This window comes from Chelon labrosus (assembly GCF_963514085.1).
Source record: "Chelon labrosus genome assembly, chromosome: 3".
Classification (NCBI taxonomy): domain Eukaryota; kingdom Metazoa; phylum Chordata; class Actinopteri; order Mugiliformes; family Mugilidae; genus Chelon; species Chelon labrosus.
In genome coordinates, this window is record NC_140339.1 from 1,161,401 (window position 1) to 1,188,707 (window position 27,307).

The 27,307-nt window shown below is 43.4% G+C and overlaps 1 protein-coding gene across 1 annotated transcript in view; it reads right to left on the minus strand.

Annotated features, from left to right (window-relative positions):
- Positions 1-27,307, minus strand: part of LOC311486106 (uncharacterized protein) — a gene marked incomplete at its 3' end in the record, with an annotated part of 69,471 nt that overhangs the window by 20,391 nt on the left and 21,773 nt on the right. The window contains exons 5-9 of the mRNA XM_084541869.1: positions 12,329-12,575; positions 10,545-10,665; positions 9,728-9,864; positions 8,009-8,221; positions 7,743-7,917 (exon numbers count right to left, since the gene is read on the minus strand). Coding sequence (XP_084397995.1) covers positions 7,743-7,917; positions 8,009-8,221; positions 9,728-9,864; positions 10,545-10,665; positions 12,329-12,575 — 893 coding nt within the window. The remainder of the gene's footprint in view (positions 1-7,742; positions 7,918-8,008; positions 8,222-9,727; positions 9,865-10,544; positions 10,666-12,328; positions 12,576-27,307) is intronic.

The following is a 27,307-nucleotide window of genomic DNA, read 5'->3' on the forward strand; positions in this document are numbered from 1 at the left end:
CTCATCTTATTTCATTTGATCTCACCTTATCTAATTTAATTGCATCTCATCCCATCTCATCTTTTATCTCAACTCATCTTCTCTTGTATTATCTAATCTAATCGAATATCTCATCTCATTTCATATTATCTCGGGTCATCTCATCTCCATTCATCTAATCTTACCTCATGATATCTCATCTCATCTTTTCTTGTATTACCTAATCTCATCTCATTTCATATTATCTCATCTCCTCTTATATTATTTCATGATATCTCATCTCATATCTCATCTTATTTCATTTGATCTCATCCCATCTCATTTTTTATCTCATCTCATCTTCATTTATCTCATCTTATTTTGCAATATGTCACCTAATTTAATTTAATTTCATATCATATCATCTCATCTTATCTCATCTCCTCTTATGTTGTCTCGTGATATCTCCTCTATTATCTGAGATGAGATGATAAATAACAGCATGGAGACGTGTTACCTTCCAGCGTATGAAGTCGTCAACACATCAGAAATAAATAGTCAAAAATAAAAACCTGAATAATTCTCAAATGAGTCGAGAGGATCTGAGAGAAAACTGACACTGGTCCAAATATTCAGAAGAAAGAAAGAAAACATGGATGTTTCATGAGACAAATGCAAATGAAGAACATTAGAGACAATACAACAGACGTTCCCCCTACAGTCCCATAATGCATTGCGTCATATCTTCCAAATAAACACGTCTTTGTCTTCTGTGTTTCAGCTCTCGTTCTCTGTCTGACTCTCGTCTATTCTTCATGAGGCGTCGAGCTCGGTTGCGTCATCGCTTCTGGACGAACGTCTGAGCGAGAACGAGGCAGGTTTGAAGTCAGAGGAACTGGACTGACAGCCAGTTTTCATCAGCTCCTCCAGGGAGGACGGCCGTACTCAGGGTTTATCTTTAAATTCATTATACGCTGGCTTCAGCTGGACGCAACAAACAAGCACATGTATTATGGAGGACAGAGAGACACATGATGTCTGAGGACACCATCAGACCACAGAGATGGACAGATTAACCTTACTGAGCGTCGTTAGCACGCTGTGGCATTGATCAGGACCTTCCAACGTATAAACCGCGCTAATTAAAGCTGCCTGCTTCCAACCTGCTCCTTTAAACTGATATTAATCTAGTATTCACAAAGACAAATGTGCAGAGACAGGAGACGAGAGGAGCCTTATTAAAAAAGTTGGTGAATCAAGGAAAAAAATAATAGAACTTCAATGAATAAAGTGAGTGGACCCGATAAGAAAGACCATCAGAATGTCCCAGGACGAGAGACACCTCTGGAATAATAAACACCTGTGGATCAATGGACGCTGATGATATTTAGCACGGAGGTCACGTTTATGGACGACTGTTTTCACTTTAATTGAAGATCGTACAAAAAAAAATTAATAAATTAAAATCCATGAAAATGACGTCATGTTTCATCACTGTCATCTCATGTTATGTTATCTCATCTCATTTCTTTTGATGTTATGTCATCACTGTCATCTCATCGCATCTCATGTTATCGCTTCTCATGTTATCTCATCTCATTATCTCATCCCATGATATCTCATCTCGTCACCTCATGATATGTTATTTCATTTCATTTGATGTTATGTCATCCCAAGATGTCTCATCGCATCTCATGATATCTCATCTCATTATGTCATCTTACCTTATCTCGTCTCATCTCATCTCATCTGATGTTATCCAATGATACCTCATTGCATCTCATGGTATCTCATATTATGTCATCTCATCTCATATTATCTCCTCTCCTCTCATGTTATCTCATCTTATTCTATGATATCTCATGTTATCTCATCTCATTCTATATCTCATCTCGTGTTATCTCGTGTTATCTCATCTCATTCTATATCTCATCTTGTGTTATCTCATCTCATTTCATCTAATCCCATCTCATCTTAAATTTACAACAACATGTTTTAAGAGCCTTTAAAGGAACTAAATGAATCATTAATGATCTTAATCCTGCTTTAGACGACGTCCTCAGTGACAACGACCAGATGCTGCGACGCTTCCAGAGTCAAAGTTCTGTAGAAACATTTAGAGCCAGTAAATTAAATCTAATTAAATTAAACCTGTAATTCTTTTCTTTTAACTGAACCACAGTCCGTCCTCTCATGACAGACCAGGAGGATTTCTGCAGGTTTCAGTCCTTCACTCAGAGTTACACATGTTCACAGATATCGACCCAACTTTCCAAATTGGTGACAATAGAAGAAATAAATTCAGTTTAAATCATTTTTTTTGTCCACGCAGCATTAGACACACCAAACTGTGAGTTAGCAGCACGGAATAAATTCTGGTAGAATCGATAGCGCAGGCTTTGTTTCCACTGAGTTCAGCTGCTGTTCATCCACAAATCATCCTGCTTTCATCTGATCATCCTCTCAGTCCAGTTATCAGAGACACTGTCTCATCTCATCTCATCTCAGATCTGCAGGAGGCCCACGACAACATGTGTGTTACTCCATCTTCCTCCTCTTTTCTTTATTCGACTTCTCCTTCTTTTCCTTTGTTCTCCTCCTTTGTCTCTGTCTCCCCTTTCTCCTCCTTCACCTTCGTCCTCCATCATTCTCCTCCTACTTACTCATCCATCTTTGCCTCCTACTCCCTCTTCCTCTCCACCCTCTTCATCCTCCTCCTTCTTTCCTTCCGCTCCTCCTCCTCCTGTTGTATTTCCAGTAGCTGTGATGTTAGTTTATTAATCTTATATTTAATGTGTATTACTTGTACTTTAGATGATAACTGTCTTTATCATGTGGATGACTTGAAGCTCAGGTGTTTCTCGTGGTGGTGGAGCTCCAGGTAAAGTCTTTCTCCTTCAGGTTGACCTACATGACGACGTCTGCAGCTGCAGGAGCTTTTAGTTGAAGCTGCAGAGTCAACAGCTCCTGATAAATGAGGGCAGCATGTCGATGCATGTTCTGCACCTGCTGCACCTCCTGCTCTGCACCTCCTCTCCACTAAACTCATTACTGAGAATCCTTTTCCACATCCACTCTGATTTCTGAGGAAATCCCTTTGATTCTCTTGTAATTAAGCCTCGGTGTCTGGTCCAGAACCACAGCTGACGCAACGCACTCGGACATAAAAGCTCTTTACAGACGAGGAGGACGTTCGTTAGCTTTAGTCGATGGAGACGAGTTGTGATCAAAGAACATCATGTTCCTCTAAAGACTCACTCTGTCTCCACCCTGGTCACATGTTGGATCAGAGTTAAGACCGCACAGAGAAATAAAGAAGAAAGAACTCCGAGGAATCAACATCTCTCCTGTTGCATTGTGGGAAATGTAGGATGGACTAAAACTACAGCAGTGGCAATGTGCTAAGTTTTAAACAACAGTAGGAGGCGTCCCTAAGGAGCCCCTAGCTTCCTAGCCTCCCAGCTAACACTACCTATTCCTAGCTTCCTAGCCTCCATGCTAATAATAGCTCTTCCTAACCACCCAATTGCGGCTAACAGTTGCTCTTCCTTTGTAATAGTAGATTTTGCTAGCTTCCTAACCTCCCAGCTAACAATAGCTTCTCCTAGCCTCCCAGCTAAGAGTAGCTCTTCCTGATTTTATAGCCTCCCAGCTAACAGTAGCTCATTGTAGCTAGCTAGCCATCCAGCTAACAGCAGCTCTTCATGGCTTCCTAGCCTGCCTGTTAATAGTAGCTTTTGCTAGCTTCCTAGCCTCCTGGCTAACAGTAGCTCCTCCTTGCTTTCTACCCTCCAAGCTAACAGTACCTCTTCCTAGCCTGCCTGCTAATAGTAGCTTTTGCTAACTACCTAGCCTTCAAGCTAATGGTAGCTCCTCCTAGCCTCCAGCAAGGAGTAGCTATTCATAGCTTCCTAGCCTCTTTGCTAATAGTATAGCTTTTGCTAACTTCCTAACCTTCCAGCTAACATTAGCTCCTCGTAGCTTCCTATCTCCTGACACAACAACCTTTAACCCTCATACCTGATTTTAAAATAGTTACGTTGTTACCACTAAGGGACAAAAGTGTCCTCTTTTAAAATGCCATAAAAATGGCATATGTTAATATTTTTTTCTGCTTTTTTTTACATAAATCTTTTCATCTACTTCAGTCCTAATCATAAATACCAAATGTTTGATTATTTTCAATATTTTAACCCTTTATATGCCAGTGTTTGTGATGGCATCCAAAATTCATCGTAAAAAAACACACAGAAAATGAAATATTTTCAATAATCTGAATGCAAAACTGATTTTTCTTGGGGGGATTATTAGAGCCTTGGATATGTCAATGAACAGTAGCAAGACTGATTTTGATGGATTTTTAGTTTTTTTGTAGTGTCAGATTTACAAAAATAGTTACGTTGTTACCACTAAGGGACAAAAGTGTCCTCTTTTAAAATGCCATAAAAATGGCATATGTTAATATTTTTTTTCTGCTTTTTTTTTACATAAATCTTTTCATTTACTTCAGTCCTAATCATAAATACCAAATGTTTGATTATTTTCAATATTTTAACCCTTTATATGCCAGTGTTTGTGATGGCATCCAAATTTTATTGTAAAAAAAAACACACAAAAAATGAAATATTTTCAATAATCTGAATGCAAAACTGATTTTTCTTGGGGGGATTATTAGAGCCTTGGATATGTCAATGAACAGTAGCAAGATTGATTTTGATGGATTTTTAGTTTTTTTGTAGTGTCAGATTTACAAAAATAGTTACGTTGTTACCACTAAGGGACAAAAGTGTCCTCTTTTAAAATGCCATAAAAATGGCATATGTTAATATTTTTTTCTGCTTTTTTTTACATAAATCTTTTCATCTACTTCAGTCCTAATCATAAATACCAAATGTTTGATTATTTTCAATATTTTAACCCTTTATATGCCAGTGTTTGTGATGGCATCCAAAATTTATCGTAAAAAAACACACAAAAAATGAAATATTTTCAATAATCTAAATGCAAAGTGGATTTTTCTTGGGGGGATTATTAGAGCCTTGGATATGTCAATAAATGGAAGCAAGATTGATTTTGATGGATTATTATTAGTAGTATTAGTATTGTTTTTTTGTGCTGTGTACAAACAACTCCCATTGAAATCCAATGAACCTACTGTTTTGTACTTTGCACCTGCACCTGTGTGTCTTTGAAGTAAAAGGACACATGTTATAGATCAAACGCCTCAATTAGACACATACTGCATCACCGTGTGGTATGGCAGCACTATGGCCGGGACCCCAAACGCCTGCAGAGAGGATCACCAGGACTCTACTGCCCTCTCTGCAGAATATCTACAAGCATAGAGTCCGCAGGAGAGCTGCCTCCATAACTAAAGACCCCACCTGCCACCAACACAGACTGTTCACACCCCTACCTTCAGGAAGGAGGTACAGGAGTGTGAAATATAAGACCTCGAGACTTTTCTTCTTCCCCACTGCCATCAGAGTCCTCAAGAGCTGACAGAAGTCTACAATCACAGACTAAAATCATGCCATGTTCACTTTCCAGCTTTTGTTTAAATTTTTTCAGTACATTGTTTTCATTTCATTTGCATATCGATATTTGCACTTCGTCTTCATCTTCTCGCGCTTATCCGGGTCCGGGTCACGGGGGCAACAGTTTCAGCAGGGAATCCCAGACAGCCCTCTCCCCAGCCTCTTCAGCCAGCTCCTCCGGAGGAACCCCCAGGCGTTCCCAGGCCAGACGAGAGATGTAATCTCTCCATCGTGTCCTGTGTCCGACCCGAGGTCTCCTTCCGGTGGGACATGCCCGAAACACCTCTCCCGGGAGGCGTCCAGGAGGCATCCTTACCAGATGCCCTAGCCACCTCAACTGACTCCTCTCGATGTGGAGGAGCATCGGTTCCTCCACGTCGAGAGGAACCGATGCTCCTCCATGTCGAGAGGAACCGATGCTCCTCCACGTCGAGAGGAACCGATGCTCCTCCACGTCGAGAGGCGGGGAGGAGCATCGTGTCCTGTGTCCGACCCGAGGTCTCCTTCCGGTGGGACATGCCCGAAACACCTCTCCCGGGAGGCATCCAGGAGGCATCCTTACCAGATGCCCTAGCCACCTCAACTGACTCCTCTCGATGTGGAGGAGCATCGGCTCTACTCTGAGCTCCTCCCGTATGTCCGAGCTCCTTACCCAATCTCTATGGCTGAGCCCGGCCACCCTACGAAGGAAACTCATTTCGGCCGCTTGTATTTGCGATCTTGTTCTTTCGGTCATTACCCAAAGTTCATGACCATAGGTGAGGGTTGGAACGTAGATCGACCGGTAAATTGAGAGCTTCGCCTTTCGGCTTAGCTCTCTCTTCACCACGACCGACCGGTTAAGTATCCACATCACTGCAGATACTGCTCCGATCCGCCTGGTGATCTCCTGCTCCCTCCTACCTTCACTTGATACAATATTTGCACTAGTTATCTTATATTTTTGTATTATATGTATCTTTTTATATTCTAATTGTAAGATTGTTTTATATTCGTAGGCATTTGGGTGGACGGCAAAAGAAGAATTTCATTGTACAGGGAAACATGTTTCTACACTGAGCACATGAAAATAAACTCTTTGAATCTTGAACATACACATGCGCACACACACACACACACACACACACACACACACACACACACACACACAATCAATGCAAGGATCCCTTTCTCCTCATGACCAATAACATCACTTTCATATCATAAGAAACTTGGGAGCTGCAAATCACAGCAACTGTGGAAAACACATTTGCAAAGTTCACACATCCTTTTGCTGCAGTTCCTGTGTATGAGGGTGAACTGAACTCATACACATGTACACACACGCACAAACACACACAACATTCCTGATGCCATTCATGTACTTTTCTGTTCCACATTTTTAAATATTTATGTATTTATGTTTTACTTCTAGAGGTCGAAGTTGTTGGACACTGTACTCCTAATTGAAATGCATTGTATGTAATGCATTGTGATGCCATCACAAACACTGGCATATAAAGGGTTAAAATATTGAAAATAATCAAACATTTGGTATTTATGATTAGGACTGAAGTAAATGAAAAGATTTATGTAAAAAAAAGCAGAAAAAAATATTAACATATGCCATTTTTATGGCATTTTACAAGAGGACACTTTTGTCCCTTAGTGGTAACAACGTAACTATTTTTGTAAATCTGACACTACAAAAAAACTAAAAATCCATCAAAATCAATCTTGCTACTGTTCATTGTCATATCCAAGGCTCTAATAATCCCCCCAAGAAAAATCAGTTTTGCATTCAGATTATTGAAAATATTTCATTTTTTGTGTGTTTTTTTACGATAAATTTTGGATGCCATCACAAACACTAGCATATAAAGGGTTAAAATATTGAAAATAATCAAACATTTGGTATTTATGATTAGGACTGAAGTAGATGAAAAGATTTATGTAAAAAAAAGCAGAAAAAAATATTAACATATGCCATTTTTATGGCATTTTAAAAGAGGACACTTTTGTCCCTTAGTGGTAACAACGTAAGTATTTAGATTACACTGTAAAAATAGAGTATTATGGGATTTGTTTTTGGAATATCAAAATTTGTTCAAAAATACACACCTTGACCAAATATCATAGCAGCAAGCATAACCAACACTGAGTAATCAAAAAAATAAAATCAGAAAAGGACACTTTTGTCCATATCAGGTATGAGGGTTAAACTACAGCAGTGGCAGTGTGCTGAGTTTTCAGTGTTTCTAGACTTACGATAAATCCCGGTGCACAGACACAAGCTCCTGAGATGCCGTCACAGTCGGCTCCATTAGCGCAGGCGCACGGCTCCCTGCAGCCCTCGCCGTGGTAACCTGGCGGACAGGTCTCGTTGCAGTAAAGCCCCGCCCACCCCGCTGCACAGGTGCACTCCCCAGACAGAGGGTGACAGCTGGGAGAACAAGAAGTCAGTGAGTCGTCCTCTAAAACAACATCAGTGTAGCATCAACATTTTAAACGTGATCTATCCTGACGCCCGGTACCTGAGCGTGTTGGCGGATTTGCAGGGGCAGCGTTTGTCGCAGATGAGTCCGTACAGGCCGCTGGGACAGAAGCGGTCCTGGCAGCTGGGGCCCTTGAAGCCCTCGTTGCACAGGCAGGCCCCGTTAATGTGATAACACTTGGCCCCGTTCTGGCAGTCACACTTGTGGGCGCACTGCGGCCCATAGGTGCCGACCGGGCATTCATCCTGGCATCTGGGTCGAGCACAAAAACAACAATAATGAGGTTAGTTTAAAGCTGCTAGAATCACACGAGGAGTTTCTATCCAACACTGACTTTAATCAGTCAAACAGAATGAATTAAATCCCTGGAGACGTGTTTCTACAGTTTCTACCTGATAAAACTAAATAAACTGAAGCAGACATACTTTCATCACGTACAGACAGAAGTCTAATGTTTGAAGTAAGAACTCATCTTCCGTCAAGTTTGGTTTTAGACTCTAAAATAAATAATAAATAAGAGAATATCTGAAATTAAATTTAAAGAGGAAAAAAATGAAAATGCTAAAAAAGTAAATTTCCCACTGGTCCTTTAATCTATGAAAACAGAATTAAATGAGAAACCGGTGGTTATTAGATTCATGTAAAACCAGAAGTTTTTGCAGGTGAAGAAGAAGAAGAAGAAGAAGTTTCCATCAGTGATTTTATATCTTTTCTGTTTCTGTCTAAACGGAGCATGGACATGACTCTGGGACAAGATTCAGATGGAATATTAGACTCTCTGACTCAAGGTATCTGGTCGTCTGAATTTCACCATGAAGACTAGATCCTGGACCAGAGAGACCTGGACCAGTGGTCACCATAGAGACTACTTCCTGGACCAGAGAGACCTGGACCAGTGGTCACCATGGAGACTACTCCCTGGACCAGAGAGACCTGGACCAGTGGTCACCATGGAGACTTCTTCCTGCTTCAGTCAAGGACATGAAATCACCTCAGGACAAACATTAAGACTTTAGACGACGCAATACAAGAAATGTTTATGTGTTTGGATTTAAAATTTTTTGTTTTTTTGTTTTTTTTAATTGAAAACCAAATGCACTAATTTTATCTTAGAGTCTAACACCGAACCTGAAATACCAGGAAGTACCTGGACCGGATCCTAAACATGTCATAGAATGATCAGTGATGCTACTCGCTCTAATGAGTGTGAGCTGAACAGAGGATTATTTATTTCATTCCCAACACGTCCAGGAGCCGACACCGTTAAGAAACAGACAAATCACTCGATTAAAACGTCTCGTTGAGGACGTCTGTTTAACGCCACGTTTAAATCAGAACGCTTATCTGGACTAATTCAATCAGGACGTGGACGGAGTGGAAGAGAATTATTCACCTGTCTGGACTCTGAACAAATGGAGAGAGAGGAAGAGGAGGAGGAGGAGGAGGAGGAGGAGGAGGATGGACAGAAAGGGAGAATCAGAGCTGACCAGAGGAGAAGGAGGGAACAGATGATGGAGGTGAAGAAAGTAGAAAAAGTACTTTAATGGTTCAAATTCATCACCAACAGACCAACATGGAAGAAGAGGAAGTAGACGAAGAGGTGATGAAGGAGAATGAGGATGAGGAGGAGAGGAAGAAAGAGAAAGAGAAGGAAGAGGAGAAGGAAGAGGAGAAGAAGGAGGAGGAGAAGATGAAGAGAAGAAGGAGAACAACTAGGAGGAGGAGGAGAACTGTTATTTATCCTGGTTGTAGTCGTACCTCTCTCCGATGAAGCCGGCCGTGCACTGACACTGACCACTGATGTGATCACACAGACCTCCGTTACGACACGTACACTCCTGAGAACAGTTGATCCCAAACGACCCAAACGGACACGGCTGAGCACAGACGGGACCCTGAGGGAGGAGACAGAGGAGGAGGAGGAGGAAGAGGAGGTGGTCAAATCAAACATACATGGAGCTCTAACACAGAACAATGTTCTCCAGTTATTTATTTTAAGTACTGTAACTACATCTGTTAGTGGTGGTGGGTTAGCATCAAAGCTAGCGTCAAAGCTAGCGTCAAAGCCAGCGTTAAAGCTAGCGTTAAAGCTAACCAAGCACCAAAAGAGGAGGCGACAGAGGAGGAGATAAGACCAAATAAAGACAAAAGCCCTTCAATGGTATTAAACTGGTTCTATCTGGTTCTATCTGGTTTCATTGGTTGTATCTAGTTTAAATTGGTTCAATCTGGTTTCACCAAGTTTTGTCCGGTTTAAACTGGCTTTATCTAGTTTAAACCGGTATAGTCTGGTATTATATAGATCTAGTTTCATCTGGTTCCAACTAGTTTCATCTGGTCGTATCCAGTTTAAACAGGTTTTATCTCGTTCCATCTAGTTTCATTGGTTGTATCTAGTTTAAACTGGTTCTATCTCATTCCAATCTGGTTTCATCAAGTTTTGTCTGGTTTAAACTGTCTGTATCTAGTTTAAACTGGTATAATCTGGTTTTATATAGATCTAGTTTCGTCTGGTTCTTTCTGGCTGGATGCTGGATGTTGTGGTGTTGTGATCTGGACGTGGTGCAGGTCTTACCACCCATCCTTCCAGACACGAGCACCGTCCGGTCACATGATGGCAGCTTCCTCCGTTCTGACAGGGACACCGATGCTCACACTGGGAGCCATGTTTCCCTGGAGGACAAGGTTCCTCACAGCTGGAGACAGAGACAGGAGACAAGAGTCCAGTCAGACTAATCTGCTGCACCTAATAAACAAGGCAAGGCTGGTGAAGGTAAGAGGAGCTTCTGTTAGCTGGGAGGCTAGGAGGCTAGGAGGCGCTACTGTTAGCTAGGAGGCTAAGAGGAGCTACTGTTAGCTAGGAGGAGCTTCTGTTAGCTCGGAGGCTAGGAGGCTAGGAGGAGCTACTGTTAGCTAGGAGGAGCTTCTGTTAGCTAGGAGGCTAGGAGGAGCTACTGTTAGCTAGGAGGAGCTTCTGTTAGCTCGGAGGCTAGGAGGCTAAGAGGAGCTACTGTTAGCTAGGAGGAGCTTCTGTTAGCTCGGAGGCTAGGAGGCTAAGAGGAGCTACTGTTAGCTAGGAGGAGCTTCTGTTAGCTAGGAGGCTAGGAGGCTAAGAGGAGCTACTGTTAGCTAGGAGGAGCTTCTGTTAGCTAGGAGGCTAGGAGGCTAGGAGGCGCTCCAATCATTAACACAGAGTGAAGAGCGCTAACTGTACAGGACAAACAACAACCAGCCAGACGCTCATGGACGTTGTCTCTGTGTTTGTTTAGGACAGATCACGTTTGTCAGTTTCAGTTTTTGTTTTTCAGTGAAGTGCAGATAAAACGTGTCCTGATCAGAATCTCCTCATGAAGAGACAGAAAACAGGAACATGTAAAGAAAGAAAACGATGTAACTGACAAGACATAAAATCAATGACGGCTTCACAGGAACATGTAAAGAAAGAAAACGATGTAACTGACAAGACATAAAATCAATGACGGCTTCAGTCAGCAGGTGAGATGTTCTCTGAATGAAGAGGAAGAATAAACTGAACGTCTCCATTAATGTCTGCAGGTGTGAACGTAATGATCTGATGCTCCAGACTGAAAACAGGAGGAGACAAGGAGGAGACAAGGAGGAGGAGACCAGGAGGAGACCAGGAGGAGACCAGGAGGAGGAGACAAGATCCAGGAACGAGGAGAACAGCTGATATCAGATGTGTCTTCTTGGAGACAAAGATGGAGGGAAAACTTTTCTCCTCGCTTCACTCCTTCTCTTTCTTCTTCTCCCTCTCCTTCCATCTCCTCCTATCTTCTTCTCCTTTTCCTGTTCTTCTCTTCCCCCTCTTTTTCTCCTCCTTCATGTTCTCCCTCCTCTTATTCTTCTCAAAGTTCTTCTTCACCTTCCATCTCCTCCTCCTCTTTTGTCTGTCCTTCTCTTCCATACCCTCGTCCTCATTCTCCTTCATCTTTCTTCTTTTCTTCCTCCTTCTACTCCTTTTTCCCTTTTAAACTTTCTTCTTCCTCCTCCTTCATGTTCACCCTCCTCTTCTTATTCTCCATTGTCTCCTTTTTTTAACCTCCTCCTTCTTCTCCACTATTTTTGCCTTATCCTTCATCCTCCTCCTCCATCTTCTCCTTACCCCTCGTCTTCCTTCCACTTCCTCCTCCATAGTCTTATTTCCTCCTCTTCATTCTCCTTCTTTTATTTTATTTAACACTTTCTCCTCCTCCTCCTCCTCCTCCTCCTTCTTCTGTTCTGTTTCCTCTAGACTGATTGATGTATCTGATGTAAACACAGGTATCTGATCACATCATCTGACCCGGTCTCCATGGTAACGGCTCACTTCTGATCAGCTGATCTGCCAGGTATACTCACAAGGCTCCGGTGTACCCCGGGGCACAGAGGCACTCCCCGGTCTGGTGGTGGCAGGTGGCGCCGTTGAGGCACTGACACTCCATCAGACAGTCTTTACCGAAGGAGCCGGCGTCGCAGGGCTCCTCGCAGCGCCAGCCCTGGAAGCCGTCGGTGCAGACGCAGGCCCCCGTGATGGGGTTACACTTGGCCCCGTTACGGCACTGACAGCGGTTACTGCAGTGGGGGCCCCAGAAGTCACTGTCACAGCCTGGAACAGACAGGAAACTGGGTTTTAGTAACAGCCAATCAGAGACCAGCGCCGTCTGTAGAGCCTTCTGGTTTAGTTTTAAAGAAAAAATAATAAAAACAACATAAAAAAAACAAGTAAACAAGTCAAAAATAAACCAGAAATAGAAGTAAATGAGAAACCAGGTGTTATTAGATTCATATAAAACCAGAAGTTTCAGTGATTTTAAATCTTTTCTGTCTAAACGAATCATGGAAACAATATTCAGATGTAATTTTAGACTTTCTGACTCAAGGTATCTGGTCATCTGGATTTATCTCTGAATCTGGAGAAGAACCAGGTTTATTTAGAGCTGAACACAATGATCCATGGACCAGAGAGACCTGGACCAGAGAGACCTGGACCAGTGTTCACCATGGAGGACATGGGGAACACTGGAAATCTGTCTTTGAAGTAAAAAGTGGTTCGATGGATTATTGTAGTAAAGACAAACGAATTAAACATAAAAAGTTTTTCAAATCTTTTTTTTCAAATCTTTTTGGACCAAATTGTGAAAACCAAGGAGCAAGTTTTAATTCTGCAGCCGTCTGTTTCTCTCTTCTGCTTCCCTTAGCTACCATCTCTCCATCACACATTAGACTCTTCAGAACTAAACGTATATTTTCTGCAGCAGAGTCTGATTGGAGGGAATGAATCAGAGCTGGATTTAGGTTTCGACTGGTGAGGTGTGATCTTTCCTCCTGTGGTGACTCTGCATGCTGCCGGCTCTCAGTGACAGGAGGACTTCATCCTGACTTCAGTAGACTCCATGTTTACAGCTCCAGCTGAGCTTCAGCCTCGTCTGCTTCATCTTAAACTAGAAACCTCATATTTACCCTCAGCACAGACACGAGGTCTGAACTAATCTGATGTTTACAGACGTTTAATCTACCGTCACGATGCAGCCACAGAGAGAACACGGCTCTGATTGGCTGATGGAAGAAACAAACATTTAAGAAACATTCCACTTGTTCGTTCAATAAATTACTTAAGATGATTATAATCAAATAAAAACATATGAAGTTTCTCTGCAGGATCTGCTTTACTGGCTTCTTCAGACACTAATAGAATCATACAGTATCTCATCTCATTTTACCTCATCTTGTCGTAGCATCATGCATATCTCGTCTCATCTCATCATCGTATCATACCTAATCTTATATCATTGTATCTCATCTCATCAGAGATTATCACATTGTATCTCATTTCATTTTATCTCATCTTGTCATAGCATCATACCTATTTCATCTCATCTCATCATCGTATCATACCCAACCGTATATCATTTTATCTCATCTTATTTAAATGAGATGAGATAAAATGAGCTACCCAAACTTATATCATTGTATTTAATTTTATCTCATCTTGTCTCATTTCATGTCATCGTATCGTATATAATCTCATCATTGCATCATATCTCATCTCATCTCATTGCCTCATCTCATTAGAGATCATTATCACATAGTATCTCATCTCATCTCGTCGGAGCATCATACCTATCTCATTTCATCTCATCATTGTATCATACCTAACATTATATCATTGTATCTCATTTAATTTTATCTCATCCTGTCTCATTTCATGCCATCATATCGTATTGTATATGATCTCATCATTGCATCATATCTCATCTCATCTCATTTAATTTCATCTCATTTTATTGCCTCATCTCATTAGAGATCATTGTCACATTGAATCAAATCTCATTTCATCTCATCTCTAAAGCTGTCTCCTTACATCCTAAGTGGAGCGTAGCGTTAGTTCAGCCAAGCACTGATCGGTCTTTGCTGACGTTGTCAGAAAATGTTGGAGGTGATTATTCATTCAGAAAACAACCATCACCATTAATTCCTCTGCTGTTCATTAAATAAATGAACGTCTTATTGGAGCTCGTGTTGTAATGTGAACACCACCCTGGATGTTTCTATAACAACCAGTAACATCATAAATACAGTTTGGTGTTTAAATGTTTTCAGCTTCTTCTCACACTGACCCGACCCTGTTTGACCTCCTGACCCCTGGGACACAGTTTATTTTCCAGTTTCGTTGTATCATACATACAATGATAGTAAAGTCTTCTCTAATCTATTCTTTCTATTATCTTGTTGATAAATGTTTACTGTGAGTCTGAGAGCAGCCAGCTCTGGATGAACGTCCTGAAAACTAAAACCTGGCAGTGAAACCAGCTGAGCCAAAGTTATCTGCACTCAGGAACTTTTCCCTCCAAACGTTGGAGGTAGTTTCACAGATATTATGGCGTTAAATGTTTCATCAGCGCTGTGGTGGACAGGAGCAGACGAAGCATAAATCACCCTCTCCATCTCCCTCTAATTCACTCTCTCTTCCTCCTCCTCCTCCTCCCAAAGAAGAAACTTCTCTTTATTTCCCTTTAACTGTTGAGCCGGCGTCGTCGGATCCTTTATCCTCTCACAGCCTCAATTATTCAGCAGCAAAGAGTCCAAATCAAGTGACTAATGACTTTGATCAGGAGTAGCTCGCTGGCACTAAGCACAACTTTCTGCACTAAATTAAGAGCTGCATAATCTACTGAGTGTGTCAGGAAGGTTTCCAGGTTCGTCGGTGGTGGAGTCTCTCACGGACAGAACAGAAACAAACTGTGGACGTCTCGTGTGCTGTAGTTAAAACCATTTAAATACACCTGTTGATGTCCTTGTTAAACCTTTTTGAGGAGAATCTAAAACAGCTGATGTCTATGTCACGTTAGATGATCATCCTGTTGTTACCTGTAATGTCCTGCAGGGGGAGACTCACTGATGATTGATGCTAAACCAACCTGGACGTTTATCCAGTCATTTGACGTTAACGCTGAGCATCGTCTACGGCCACCATGAATAACAGATAAGGTTTTTAGCTGCAGCTCACACGGTTCAGGAGTTTCTGCTTTTAGCTGCTAAAAGTCTGAATCCATAATATTTAATAATGTCCCTGCATCGTTCTCTCAGGTGAGACGGCTTTATTTACTCGCTGTGACTTATTCAAGAGGAGGTGCAGCAGTAGCGGTGCCACTAGTCATGATGGCAGGTGTTAACCACATTACAGAATGAAATGGTCCAACGTTTCATAAAGTCATCGGCTCTATTTTAACGTGGTACAGTGAAGTGCTTTAGGTGTGCGTGGCTGATTGATGTCGTCATTAAATCTGCTCCTACTTTAAATGCTGCTTCTCTCTTGTCTCTCCAGCCATATGTAAAATAAATAAAGAAATAAAATATGAAAAAAAGCTCCAGGGTTTCACTGAACCACTTTTCCACGATGCAGGCAAAAGTTATGCAAATGTAATAATCATTCATTAGTTATTATCAGGTGGAAGCGGAGTTGTTTTTGCTCCGTGGCCTGAACAAAAATGTCCAGTGAGCATTTGTGTGTTTAATTTGTGCATTTATCCTGAAAGAACCTCTTCACATAGAAACCAGGACTGTGCAGGACCACCCGACAAACACGGCACCGGCTTCAAAATGTTCTGTAACAAACTGCCAGCAACACGGTGTGGTGTGTTTAGGCTAATGTCTCTAAAAGATCAGAGTTTAAACCAATGAAAACAACTGTCCCAGAGTATTTTATTCACAAAAGGTAAGAGTGTGTAAATATGAGGGACAGTCAACATGAAACAACTACAGTACCCACAATCAACTCTGCCATGATGGGTGTCATTAGAAACAAGCTACTCTTTCTATTGATACCAAGCATCATGTAGCTTTAGCTAACTAGCTAGCCTCAGCTAACAGAGAAAAAACACTGACTTTCACAGTCAGAATTTCTTCTTCTGTCTCAATATTTCACCAAATCCAAAAATCAACTGACAACAAATGTAACTGATGTTTTTTATGTCCTTCAGAGTCTGTCCACATGATTCTACATCAACTATCCACCACATGGTGACTTGACTGATAGAATCTGAGCCCTGTGTGAGCCTTCTCAGTTTCATACATGGTCCCTTTGTCTCCATCTAGTGGTCTAATGATGGTACTACAGATAATAAACACAATACAGTCATCTTGTACTGAAAGTTAGCTTAGCATTGCTATGTAGCATGCCTTGGTGACTGGTTCCCCTGCGGAGTTCCATGTGTGAACAACATGGAGGAAATCTCCATCTTCTTCTGGATTGTATAATGATCACAATGGTAGAATGTGATGATGTCCAGGCTAAATAAAATGTCCAAAGGTTGAATTGTGTGTACATTGTCTCCTGTAGTGGAATCAGTAGGATTTTGTAGCCAGATTCACTTTCAAGAGGTAAAAACCCAACGTGGAACACTTTGGGTTCTTTGGTTCTCCAGACATCCAAAGAATCGCAGATATCCTTGTTTGTAAATTGTGTGCACTTGGTTTTAAACTGTTCACAACATAATAAAATCTAGACAGCTACACGAGGCTAGTCAGGACGTAACTGCCTATAAATACGGAATAATTTATAGTTTAAGGAGAAATGTTTGTGTTGTGTTGCCATCTAGTGGTTATTAGTGGTACTGGAACCTGTAGCAAAAACTAAGTGTTCAATGAAATGCGACCGTTGTTGATGTTAATTTACCAACTGAGCCGTCACCTAAATGACAACTAAATGTTTTGCCGATAGGATCTTTAAAAACAAACTGTGCAGAGAACTAATCAACTATTTTCAAACTGCTTTAAAAACCTGTCCAGCGTTAAATTAATACTGAAAATACCTGGCATACAAGCCCGACACCTGTGTGATGATTGTTTGTCATTAATCAAAGCTGTTCATGTCCACCAGTCAATACAGTCTCAGGGTGGGCTGCAGTGATTGATGGGAGAATTTAAAAGCATCAACGCTCAGCGGTTTAAATTTCTTTTGTAGAATGAGTTGCTCCTGTGTGACTCGTGTCTGGGTTTTATTTCCTGTCTGATTAAATCAGAGTCAGATTAAAAACACTCAGAAGAGAACACTGATGGTTGACGTCCAACCCACACACTCAGTGCTTGTTTATCTGCGTATTCTGATAAACACTAACGTGATGATAAAACCTTGGGTGTGAAGCTGAGAAGATGATGGACGAGCGTACTGATTGGACGGGAGTGAGAGGGGAAGTCCCTGCCACAGAGACGGGACGATAACGCTGAGTGGTCAGAAAAGGCGAGCAGCTCTGGGTCATGTGTTGATGGATGGAGCTGCTCTCATCGGCCTCGGTTCTGCCCCGATGATCACACCAAGCAGAACCAGGAGCTACAGCAGCGTTTATAGGAGAACACCTGGAGAAGGAGGACCACGCTCAGAGGGAGGAGACAGCAGGAGGCGCCAGGAGAGAGGAAGGAGGAAGGAGGAAGGAGGATCCATGTTCAACAACCATCAGACCTTTAAGGCGTCAGAACGTTTAACAGCTGGAAACATTTCATCATCACTTCCTGACCACATACATCTTTTCTCCCTTCTTTACTTCCTTCCATCTTTCTTTCCTTTACTTCCTTTTCTTCTTCCTTGTTTCTTCCTTCTTTCCATCTTTTCTACCTTCCCTTATTTATTCCAATTCCTCTCGCTCCTGTCTTTCCCCCATCCTTCCTTCTTCCTACTTTTATTCTTCCTCCTTTCTACTATTCCATTCTTACTTCTGTAACTCCACTCCTTACTTCCCTTCTTCCTTCCTTCTTTACTTCCTTCCATCTCTCTCTCTTTCTCTTCTACCGTCCTTCTTTCCATCTTTGTCATTCCCTTCTTCAATCCCTTCTTTCCTTTTTCCATCCTTCCTTCCCTTCTCTATTCCCTAACCTCCACTCCCATCGTTTCCTCCATCCTTCCTTCTTTACTTCCCATCTACAATCATTCCATCTTTCTTTCCTTCCTTTTCATCTTCCTTCCTCCATTTCTTCCTCTATTCCTTCCTTCCTTCCTTCACTTCCTTTCCTTCTTTGATCCTTTCCTTCCTTCTTTGCTTCCTTCCTCCATCTTTCCGTCTTTCCTTCCTTCCTTCCTTCCTTCTCTAAAATAACTACCGTCATAAATAAATCAGATCTCAACATGTGAGAGTCTTTCCATCTTGTTCCAACATCTGGATCATGTCTCCAAGTCAACCAGCAGCTGTTGATGGTTCTGATCCAGCGGTAGGTAGAGATCCATTAGAGACAGCAGCTGCTACAATATTCTACTGACCACATGATGGCGCTGCTGATTTACAGACACACAAACTGAGATCAGATCTCAAGTGCTGGCTGGGGACGCATGTGGAGACACGTTTATATTAAGAACCATCTGGTAATAATAAAATAAATAATTTATCTTTGCATGAAACAAACTCTCGTAACTGTTCAGCCGGTCTGAGCCGGTCTGAGCCGGTCCATCTTCTCTGAGCTAAACGACTTGTTGCAAACAACCTCGGTCCAGTTCCAGTTCCTGGTGGAGGAGCGCTCCGTGGGACGCTTCCTTCACCTTGGCCGATAAGCGGCCGCCGCTCTGGTGTTTTGCATTTTGCTGCAGCCTCTGGTCTGCTGTAATCTATTATTAAACACCGCCCTCTTCTATTTATTCCAGACAAATTACTACTGTTGCCTCCATGAACACAAAGACGATAAGTTCCCACGGAGCAGAGGAAAGAGCAGAGTCAGGACTTTGAAAACAATCTGCGGGCCGGCTCCAAAAAATAATAGTAATAAAATAAAAATCATACCCAGACGGGTTGTGTTTGTGTTTTTTTAAGCGCAGGGTCGACTGCAGGCCTCGGGGAAAGGATGCAGTCATGAAGCAGGAGCACAGAACCTTTTATATTTCTAACAACCATTGCCCAGCGACGAGCCACTTCATCCGAAGCCACACCGCTTGCATGAGTAAAACTATTTTCATCAGGGCGCCGTCAGACGGCCGCCGTGCAGCACGGTGACAAATGACTAAACAATACTTTAGAGGAGAACCGGCAGGGGGGAGGGAGGCGGGAGGCAGGAGGGGGTTTGTTTTCCTGTAGCGAGCCACTTTCTTTACCTCCTCCAAAACAAACTCAGAGCAGATGAGGAGGAGAGCGTGTGTTGTACTGTAGAGGAAGTATGTCGAGCAGGGAGGAGTTATTAGCAGACGGCTGACCCACATCCAAACAGGCGTGCTTGTGTTTAATTCAGAGCCATTGATTTCCTATTTTCAATTAATGATTGTAATTAGTGGCGGCGTATTTCAGGCTGGATGGGCGGTGGGTCGATGAGGAGGAGGAGGAGGAGGAGGAGTGATGGAGGACAGGCCAGATGGATGACACAGTTTGCTGTTCTCAGTAATAAAGCGTCGGTTTGTTGTGACTCGTCTTTTACTTTTTTACAGATTCTCTTTAACGAGGCCGTCTTCCTGTCCAGATAATAAGCTATGAAATGTCAACAGTATGTTAATCGATGCCCCCCCGCCCCACCCCTCATCCCCCAGCCCCCCCCCCCCCCCCCCCAATCAGCCCTGACTGAACTCTTCTGCTCTTTCTGTTTAGTTTTAAGGCTGAATTACTGTCATTAGCGGCTGAGTTGTGGAATGATGCATGAGATGTGACAACCTTTCACTGATCACTGAATGTTTTATTTATTCATTTATTAATTGTGTGTGTTGCATTCAGATGAAGTCCAGCGTGATTCTTCTTCCTCTTCTTCCTCTTCTTCTTCTTCTGTGGTAATTGCGTTTTAATGATCTCCTTTAGACTAATCTTGGAGCATAAATCTGGAATCAGGTCTTAATGGATGCCAGCAGGTGTCTCACCCTCCCACAGATATGAGGAGGTGAGAGGTGAGACACCAGACAGCCGACGGAGACATTTGGTGGAGTCAGAGGTCGGACCATCGACGGCCGACACACCTGTAAACACCTGGAAACTTTATTTAATCACTGCAGCTTTAATTCACTGAAGCAGTTCCTCTAACGACCACTACAGGCGCCACCACAGAGTTAATATATAAACACCTGTGATAGGAACTATAGAGCAGAAATAAACAGGAAAGGAAGAACAGAGGAAGGATGGAGGGAGGATGGAGGGACTAAAGATAGAATGAATGAAAGGGGGATGCAGAAAGGAGGGAAAGACAGAAAGTAGGAATGTAAGAAAGAAGGGGGAAGGAAGGAAAGAGAAGAAGCAAGAAGGATGGAATGAAGGAGGGAAACAATAAGGAAGGCAGGAAGAAAGGAAGGATGAAGAGGAAAGGAACGAAGGATGGAGGAAAGAAGGGAGGGACAATGAAAGGGGGAGGCAGAAAGGAGGAAGGGAGGAATGAAGAAAGGAAAAGAAGAAAGAAGGAAGAAAGGAGGTAAGGATGGAAGGTAGGAATGTAAGAAAGAAGGGGAAGGAAGAAAAGAAGGAAACAATAAGGAAAGAAAGAAGGAAAGAAAGAAGGAAGGAAGGAAGAAAGAATGGAAGGAAAGAAGGCAGGAAGTCAGGAAACAATGAGGATGGCAGGAAGAATGGACGGTAAGAAGGAAGGTAGCAATGTACGAAAGAAGGGGAAGGAAGAAAAGAAGGGAGGGAGGGAAGAAGGAGGAGAAGAAGGAAGGAAGGAAGGAGGAAGGAAAGAAGGTAGAACAGAAGGTAGGAACATAAGAAAGAAGGTCAAGGAAGGAAACAATGAGGAATGATGGAAGTAAGGAAGGAAGGAAGGATGGAGGGAAGTAAGGAAGGAAGGAAGGATGGAGGGAAGGAAGGAAGGAAGGAAGAACAGAAGGTAGGAACATAAGAAAGAAGGGCAAGGAAGGAAACAATGGGGAATGATGGAAGTAAGGAAGTAAGTAAGGAATGAATGGAAAGAGGAAGTAATAAAGGAAGCCTCCGTGGTTCTGACGTCCGACCAGTTTTCTGGTCCAACTTAAATCCTCTCGGTTCTAATTCTCTCTCTCGTACTTTGTTCACGTCGTTTTCATTTCGGAGGACGGGATGAAGTGAACCGTGAGTCTGAGTGGCTTCACTCTGGGGAATCACGTGGAGGTCACCGCCGCTCCCTCCTCTAAACCACCAGCCCCTTTCACAAAGGTCAAGACGGCTTGAAGTGCAAAATGACAGAGGGAGGAGTGGACGAGGAAAGAAAGGGAACGGCTCCTCTTCTCAGAGCGAAATGTAAAGAGGAGGAAGACGGAGGATGAATAATTCCTGACCATTTCAAAGTCACAGCCAAGTCAGTGGTGTGAGGAAGAAAAGGATCTATTGTACCGACCACTTCAGCTGAACGAGTGGCGGCCGACGATAAACAAGTTAGGCTGGAAATTAATCAGAAAGAGAGAGAGAGAGGGAGGGAGAGATGGAGAGAGAGAGAGGAGGAGTGGAAGGAGGAATATATTCCTTAATGGGTTCGTCTGTCACGAGGTTCATTCAGCGTGGGCTCACGTGGCATTAGAAGGAAAATGACTAATCAAGAGGTTTAGAGGTGACGCTAGTCCATTCCCTCTCCCCCCTCTCCCCCCTCTCCCCCCTATCTATATCAGACACATAAGATGGATGGAGGACGGAGGGAGAGAGAAAAGATGGATGGAGGACGGAGGGAGAGAGAAAAGAAACGGTGTGGGTTTGATGGGAAAACAGCAGCATGACATTTGTTTTCTGATGGAGGCTGAGAAACACTAAACTACAGAAATGTAAGGAGGGAAGGAAGGGGGAGGAAGGATGGATGGAAGGATGGATGGAAGGATAGATGGAAGGATGGATGGAAGGATAGATGGAGGATGGGAGGAAGGATGGATGGATAGAACGAAGCAGGAGGGAAGGAAGGGGGAGGAAGGATGGAGGATGGATGGATGGAAGGATGGAGGGAGGATGGATGGATAGAACGAAGCAGGAGGGAAGGAAGGGGGAGGAAGGTTGGATGGGAGGAAGGATGATGGATGTAAAAAAGCGGGGGAGGAGGAGAAAGGGGGAGGGAGAAAGGGAGGAAGGAGAAAGACGGAGGATGGATGGATGAATGAAGTGAGGGGGAAGGGAGGGAGAGAAGAAGGAAGCATGGATGGAAGCAATGCGGGGAAGGAAGGGAGAAAGGAAGGGGGAGGAAGAAAGGAAGGAAGAGAGGGAGGGAGAAAGGAAGGAAGGAAAGAGGTAAGGAAAGAGGGAAGGAAGGAACGATGGAAGGAAGGAAGGAAGAATGGAAGGAAGAAAGGAGAAGAGGCGAAAGTAAGGAAGTAAGGAAGGAAAGATGGTAGTGAAACAGGAAGGAAGGAAAATAGGAAACACAGGAAGAAAGAAGGGAGGAAGGAAGAATGGAAGGACGTGAAAGAGGACGGGAGAGAGGAAGGAAAGGAGGAAGTGAAGGAAGGAAGGAAAGCAAGACGTGGTATTAAAAGGAAAATGAAGAGGTGAGGTTAGCTCCCCCTCTCTCTCTCTGACACATAAGATGGATGGAGGACGGAGGGAGAGAGAAAAGATGGATGGAGGACGGAGGGAGAGAGAAAAGATGGATGGAGGACGGAGGGAGAGAGAAAAGATGGATGGAGGACGGAGGGAGAGGGAAAGGATGGATGGAGGACGGAGGGAGAGAGAAAAGAAACGGTGTGGGTTTGATGTGAAAACAGCAGCATGACATTTGTTTTCTGATGGAGGCTGAGAAACACTAAACTACAGAAGTAATAGGACGTGTCGTCAGCAGCTGTTTGCTCCTGAAACGCTCTCTTCACTGGTTTTATTTGTTCTTCTTCTATGAATAAAAGTCAGAACAGAAAACTAGAGTCCACTCTGAAAATGTTCAAGTTATCGGAGCTACAGGAAGAACTGCTCAACCCAACTTAGAAGAGCCCCAAACAAAAACGACAGAAGTGTAGGCGGTTGTGTTCTGATCGGTTGGTTTACAGTCGGTGGACAGTCACAGGCCGTCCTATGTCGCTATGGCTAGCCTCTACAAGCTAACAGTTTAGCTGCTAACATGAAAACAACCTGCATCCTGATCATGAACATCAAACTAAGTCATCAAACTGCAGCGAATGTTCACATGAACAGAAATGATCAGTATTTAACACATTTCACAAACTGAAGGAAGCTGCTGAGGACTACTATTAGCTGGGAGGCTAGGAAGCTAGGAGGGGCTACTGTTAGCTGGGAAGCTAGGAAGCTAGGAGGGGCTACTGTTAGCTGGGAGGCTAGGAGGGGTTACTATTAGCTGGGAGGCTAGGAAGCTAGGAGGGGCTACTGTTAGCTGGGAGGCTAGGAGGGGTTACTATTAGCTGGGAGGCTAGGAAGCTAGGAGGGGCTACTGTTAGCTGGGAGGCTAGGAGGGGCTACTATTAGCTGGGAGGCTAGGAAGCTAGGAGGGGCTACTGTTAGCTGGGAGGCTAGGAGGGGTTACTATTAGCTGGGAGGCTAGGAAGCTAGGAGGGGCTACTGTTAGCTGGGAGGCTAGGAGGGGTTACTATTAGCTGGGAGGCTAGGTGTGGCTACTATTAGCTGGGAGGCTAGGAAGCTAGGTGTGGCTACTATTAGCTGGGAGGCTAGGAGGGGTTACTATTAGCTGGGAGGCTAGGAAGCTAGGTGTGGCTACTATTAGCTGGGAGGCTAGGAAGCTAGGAGGGGCTACTATTAGCTGGGAGGCTAGGTGTGGCTACTATTAGGTGGGAGGCTAGGAGGGGTTACTATTAGCTGTGAGCTAGGTGTGGCTACTGTTAGCTGTGAGCTAGGTGTGGCTACTGTTAGCTGTGAGCTAGGTGTGGCTATTGTTAGCTGAGAGCTAGGTGTGGCTACTGTTAGCTGGGAAACTAGGAAATAAAAACCAAAAAGGGCTTCATAGCTTCATGCTTAGATCTCAGAGACGTCACGGCTGCAAACAGCAGAGAGCTCAGAGCTCGTTGCCTCTCAGGGGCCGTGGTGAGATTTGATTAAAAAGTTTGTTGGTAAATTAATTTTGACCAAACACGAGGGGCATGCTGATGTGGCTGTAGCCGTTAATTGGACTTGGCAGCGGGGCAAGTCCACTCGTCAGCATTGTGTGTGTGAGTTTGTGTGGAGCAGGGTAATCAGTGTCCCTTTAGACCTGAATCAAGTGCCAGGATAAACATTCAGAGGAGCTGCAGCCTCGGCCTGAGTGCAGCGAGCGCTGCTCAATGTATGCAAACACTCTGAGAACAAGCTTACATCAGGAACAACCGGCGGCTTTCTGCCAGAGACACACACCTCCCCTGTGCAGTGCTTGATCTCATCCCTCCATACATTCATACGCTCACACTTTCTCTGTAATTACTCATTTCCATGATCCTCTCCATCCCCCTCCTCTCCACAGAAACTCGCCACATCATTCCTGCAAAGCTGCACTTAATGACTTGCTGAACTCAGTCTGTCGGGTAATGAGAGATACGCTCTGTCATAAAAAGGCCGACCGTCTCCTGGATGAGGGTTCAGAGTGGGACAAAGCCCAGTGGAAGCGCTGGCTAATGGCTACTGACCCGCTGCATCACCCCCTCCAACGCAGGCAACAGGTATTAGCTGCCTAATGAACTCCATGCTAATGAAGTGCAGCGGGAGTTCAGAGTCATCTATCGCCGGGCAGAGCTGAGAGAGACTCGTGTACATGAGGCTGCAGCGACGGACTCATGATTCATGTCCAACCAAAGAATTTATAAAACTACACTGAGCACAGATAGGAAGAGCTACTATTAGCTGGGAGGCTAGGAAGAGCTACTGTTAACTGGGAGGCTAGGAGGAGGTACTGTTAGCTGGGAGGCTAGGAGGAGCTACTGTTAGCTGGGAGGCTAGGAGGAGCTACTGTTAGCTGGGAGGCTAGGAAGAGCTACTGTTAGCTGGGAGGCTAGGAGGAGTTACTGTTAGCTGGGAGGCTAGGAGGAGCTACTGTTAGCTGGGAGGCTAGGAAGAGCTACTGTTAGCGGGGAGGCTAGGAGGAGTTACTGTTAGCTGGGAGGCTAGGAAGAGCTACTGTTAGCTGGGAGGCTAGGAGGAGTTACTGTTAGCTGGGAGGCTAGGAGGAGCTACTGTTAGCTGGGAGGCTAGGAAGAGCTACTGTTAGCTGGGAGGCTAGGAGGAGTTACTGTTAGCTGGGAGGCTAGGAGGAGCTACTGTTAGCTGGGAGGCTAGGAAGAGCTACTGTTAGCGGGGAGGCTAGGAGGAGTTACTGTTAGCTGGGAGGCTAGGTAGAGCTACTGTTAACTGGGAGGCTAGGAAGAGCTACTGTTAGCTGGGAGGCTAGGTAGAGCTACTGTTAGCTGGGAGGCTAGGAAGAGCTAAAATCACAGCAGAACTTTTAACTGAGAGTTTTTCATATTAGTGTTTCATGCTAACTGTTACATGCTACACTGTCCACCTCTTTTATGGAGACTCAAGTAAACAAGGAGTTAGCTCCGTCCATAGCGTCATCACAACTGAACATAAAAAAAAAAAAAAAAAAAAATTCAGTTATTTCTTCTAAAACCTAATTAAGCTCAAACTTTTGGAACATCTATTACTGAGAATGAAACCAGGAACAATAATCAGAACCCAGTAATTGTGTGAGCTGTCTGTCTGAGGGCATCAATCAGGAAGCCTCGGCGTCCCGCGGCTAGGGGGCGTTTCACAGACGCCTCGGCTGTCTTCACCCCCCCACAATTACATCGAGGTTCTTTTTATCGTTTACTCAACTAAGTCAAAAGTAAACAGGCTGTTCAGATCGTTACTGTCGACTTATTCATTGTTTAACAGTGAACTACAGTTTCTCTTCAACCAGTGATGAGTTCTAACGTTAGAATGAAATACATCATGATCCTACAGGAAGTCACTGAACTCTCTTACAGCTGCTCATAAAACCACAGTCTGTTGTGTTTGTGTGCTAGTTAACACTTTGTTATTTTTAATGTGGACTATAAAACACCACTGCATCATTTTTATGTTATTGAACAAATGTCTGCGTCTGGAGTTAAACCTGTGGATGATGCTCTAATGTTTTATTCTGTCTGATGCTTTAACACCAGCAGATGGACCAACTTAGAAAACTAACTCTCATTTCTTTGGTTTAGAAACTTTTTATACAAATATGATTTAAACGCATCCAACACGCATGAAGACGCATTTTTATGACTCATATGTGAAGCTGCGAAACAAAATTATTTTATTTTTAATTATTAAAATAAACACCGTCACTTGAACGTTTTTGCAATCTTCAGAATTTTCTACATTTCTGCAAAAGAACGACTCAAAACAATTTAGTCCTGAAAGTAGACAAAGCACCCAATCACACAAAGAGAGATGTTATTCTGTGAGCTGTAAATGTAAATGCACCTCAAGGATTACAAGACATTTAGGTTTAGTTTAGTCCATCTGTTCAGAAATCCATCAAACATGGGGGTGCTAATGTCCTGGTTTGGGCCTGTTCTGCTGCATCTGGACCAGGACGGCTTGTCCTCATTGATGGACCAATGAATTCTGAATTCTACCAGTGAACTCTAAAAGAAAATGTCAGGACATCTGTCCATGAGCTGAATGTGAAGAGAAACTGGGTCATGCAGCAAGACAACGAGAACCAAGAACACAAGTGGTTCTACAACAGAACGGTTAAAGAAGAACAAGATGAATGTTTAGGAACGGCCAAGTCAAAGTCCTGACCTTAATCCAATAGAAATGTTGTGGAAGGACCTGAAGCAAGCAGTTGATGTGAGGAAACCCACCAACATCTCAGAACTGAAGTGGTTCTGTTCTGAGGAATGGGCGTTCCTCCAAGCTGCTGTAGACCACTGATCAGCAGTTACCAGAAACATTTAGTTACAAGGAGGTCACAGCAGATACTGGACACAAGGAGGACATGACTTTAACACCTCACTGATATGAACAAATGATT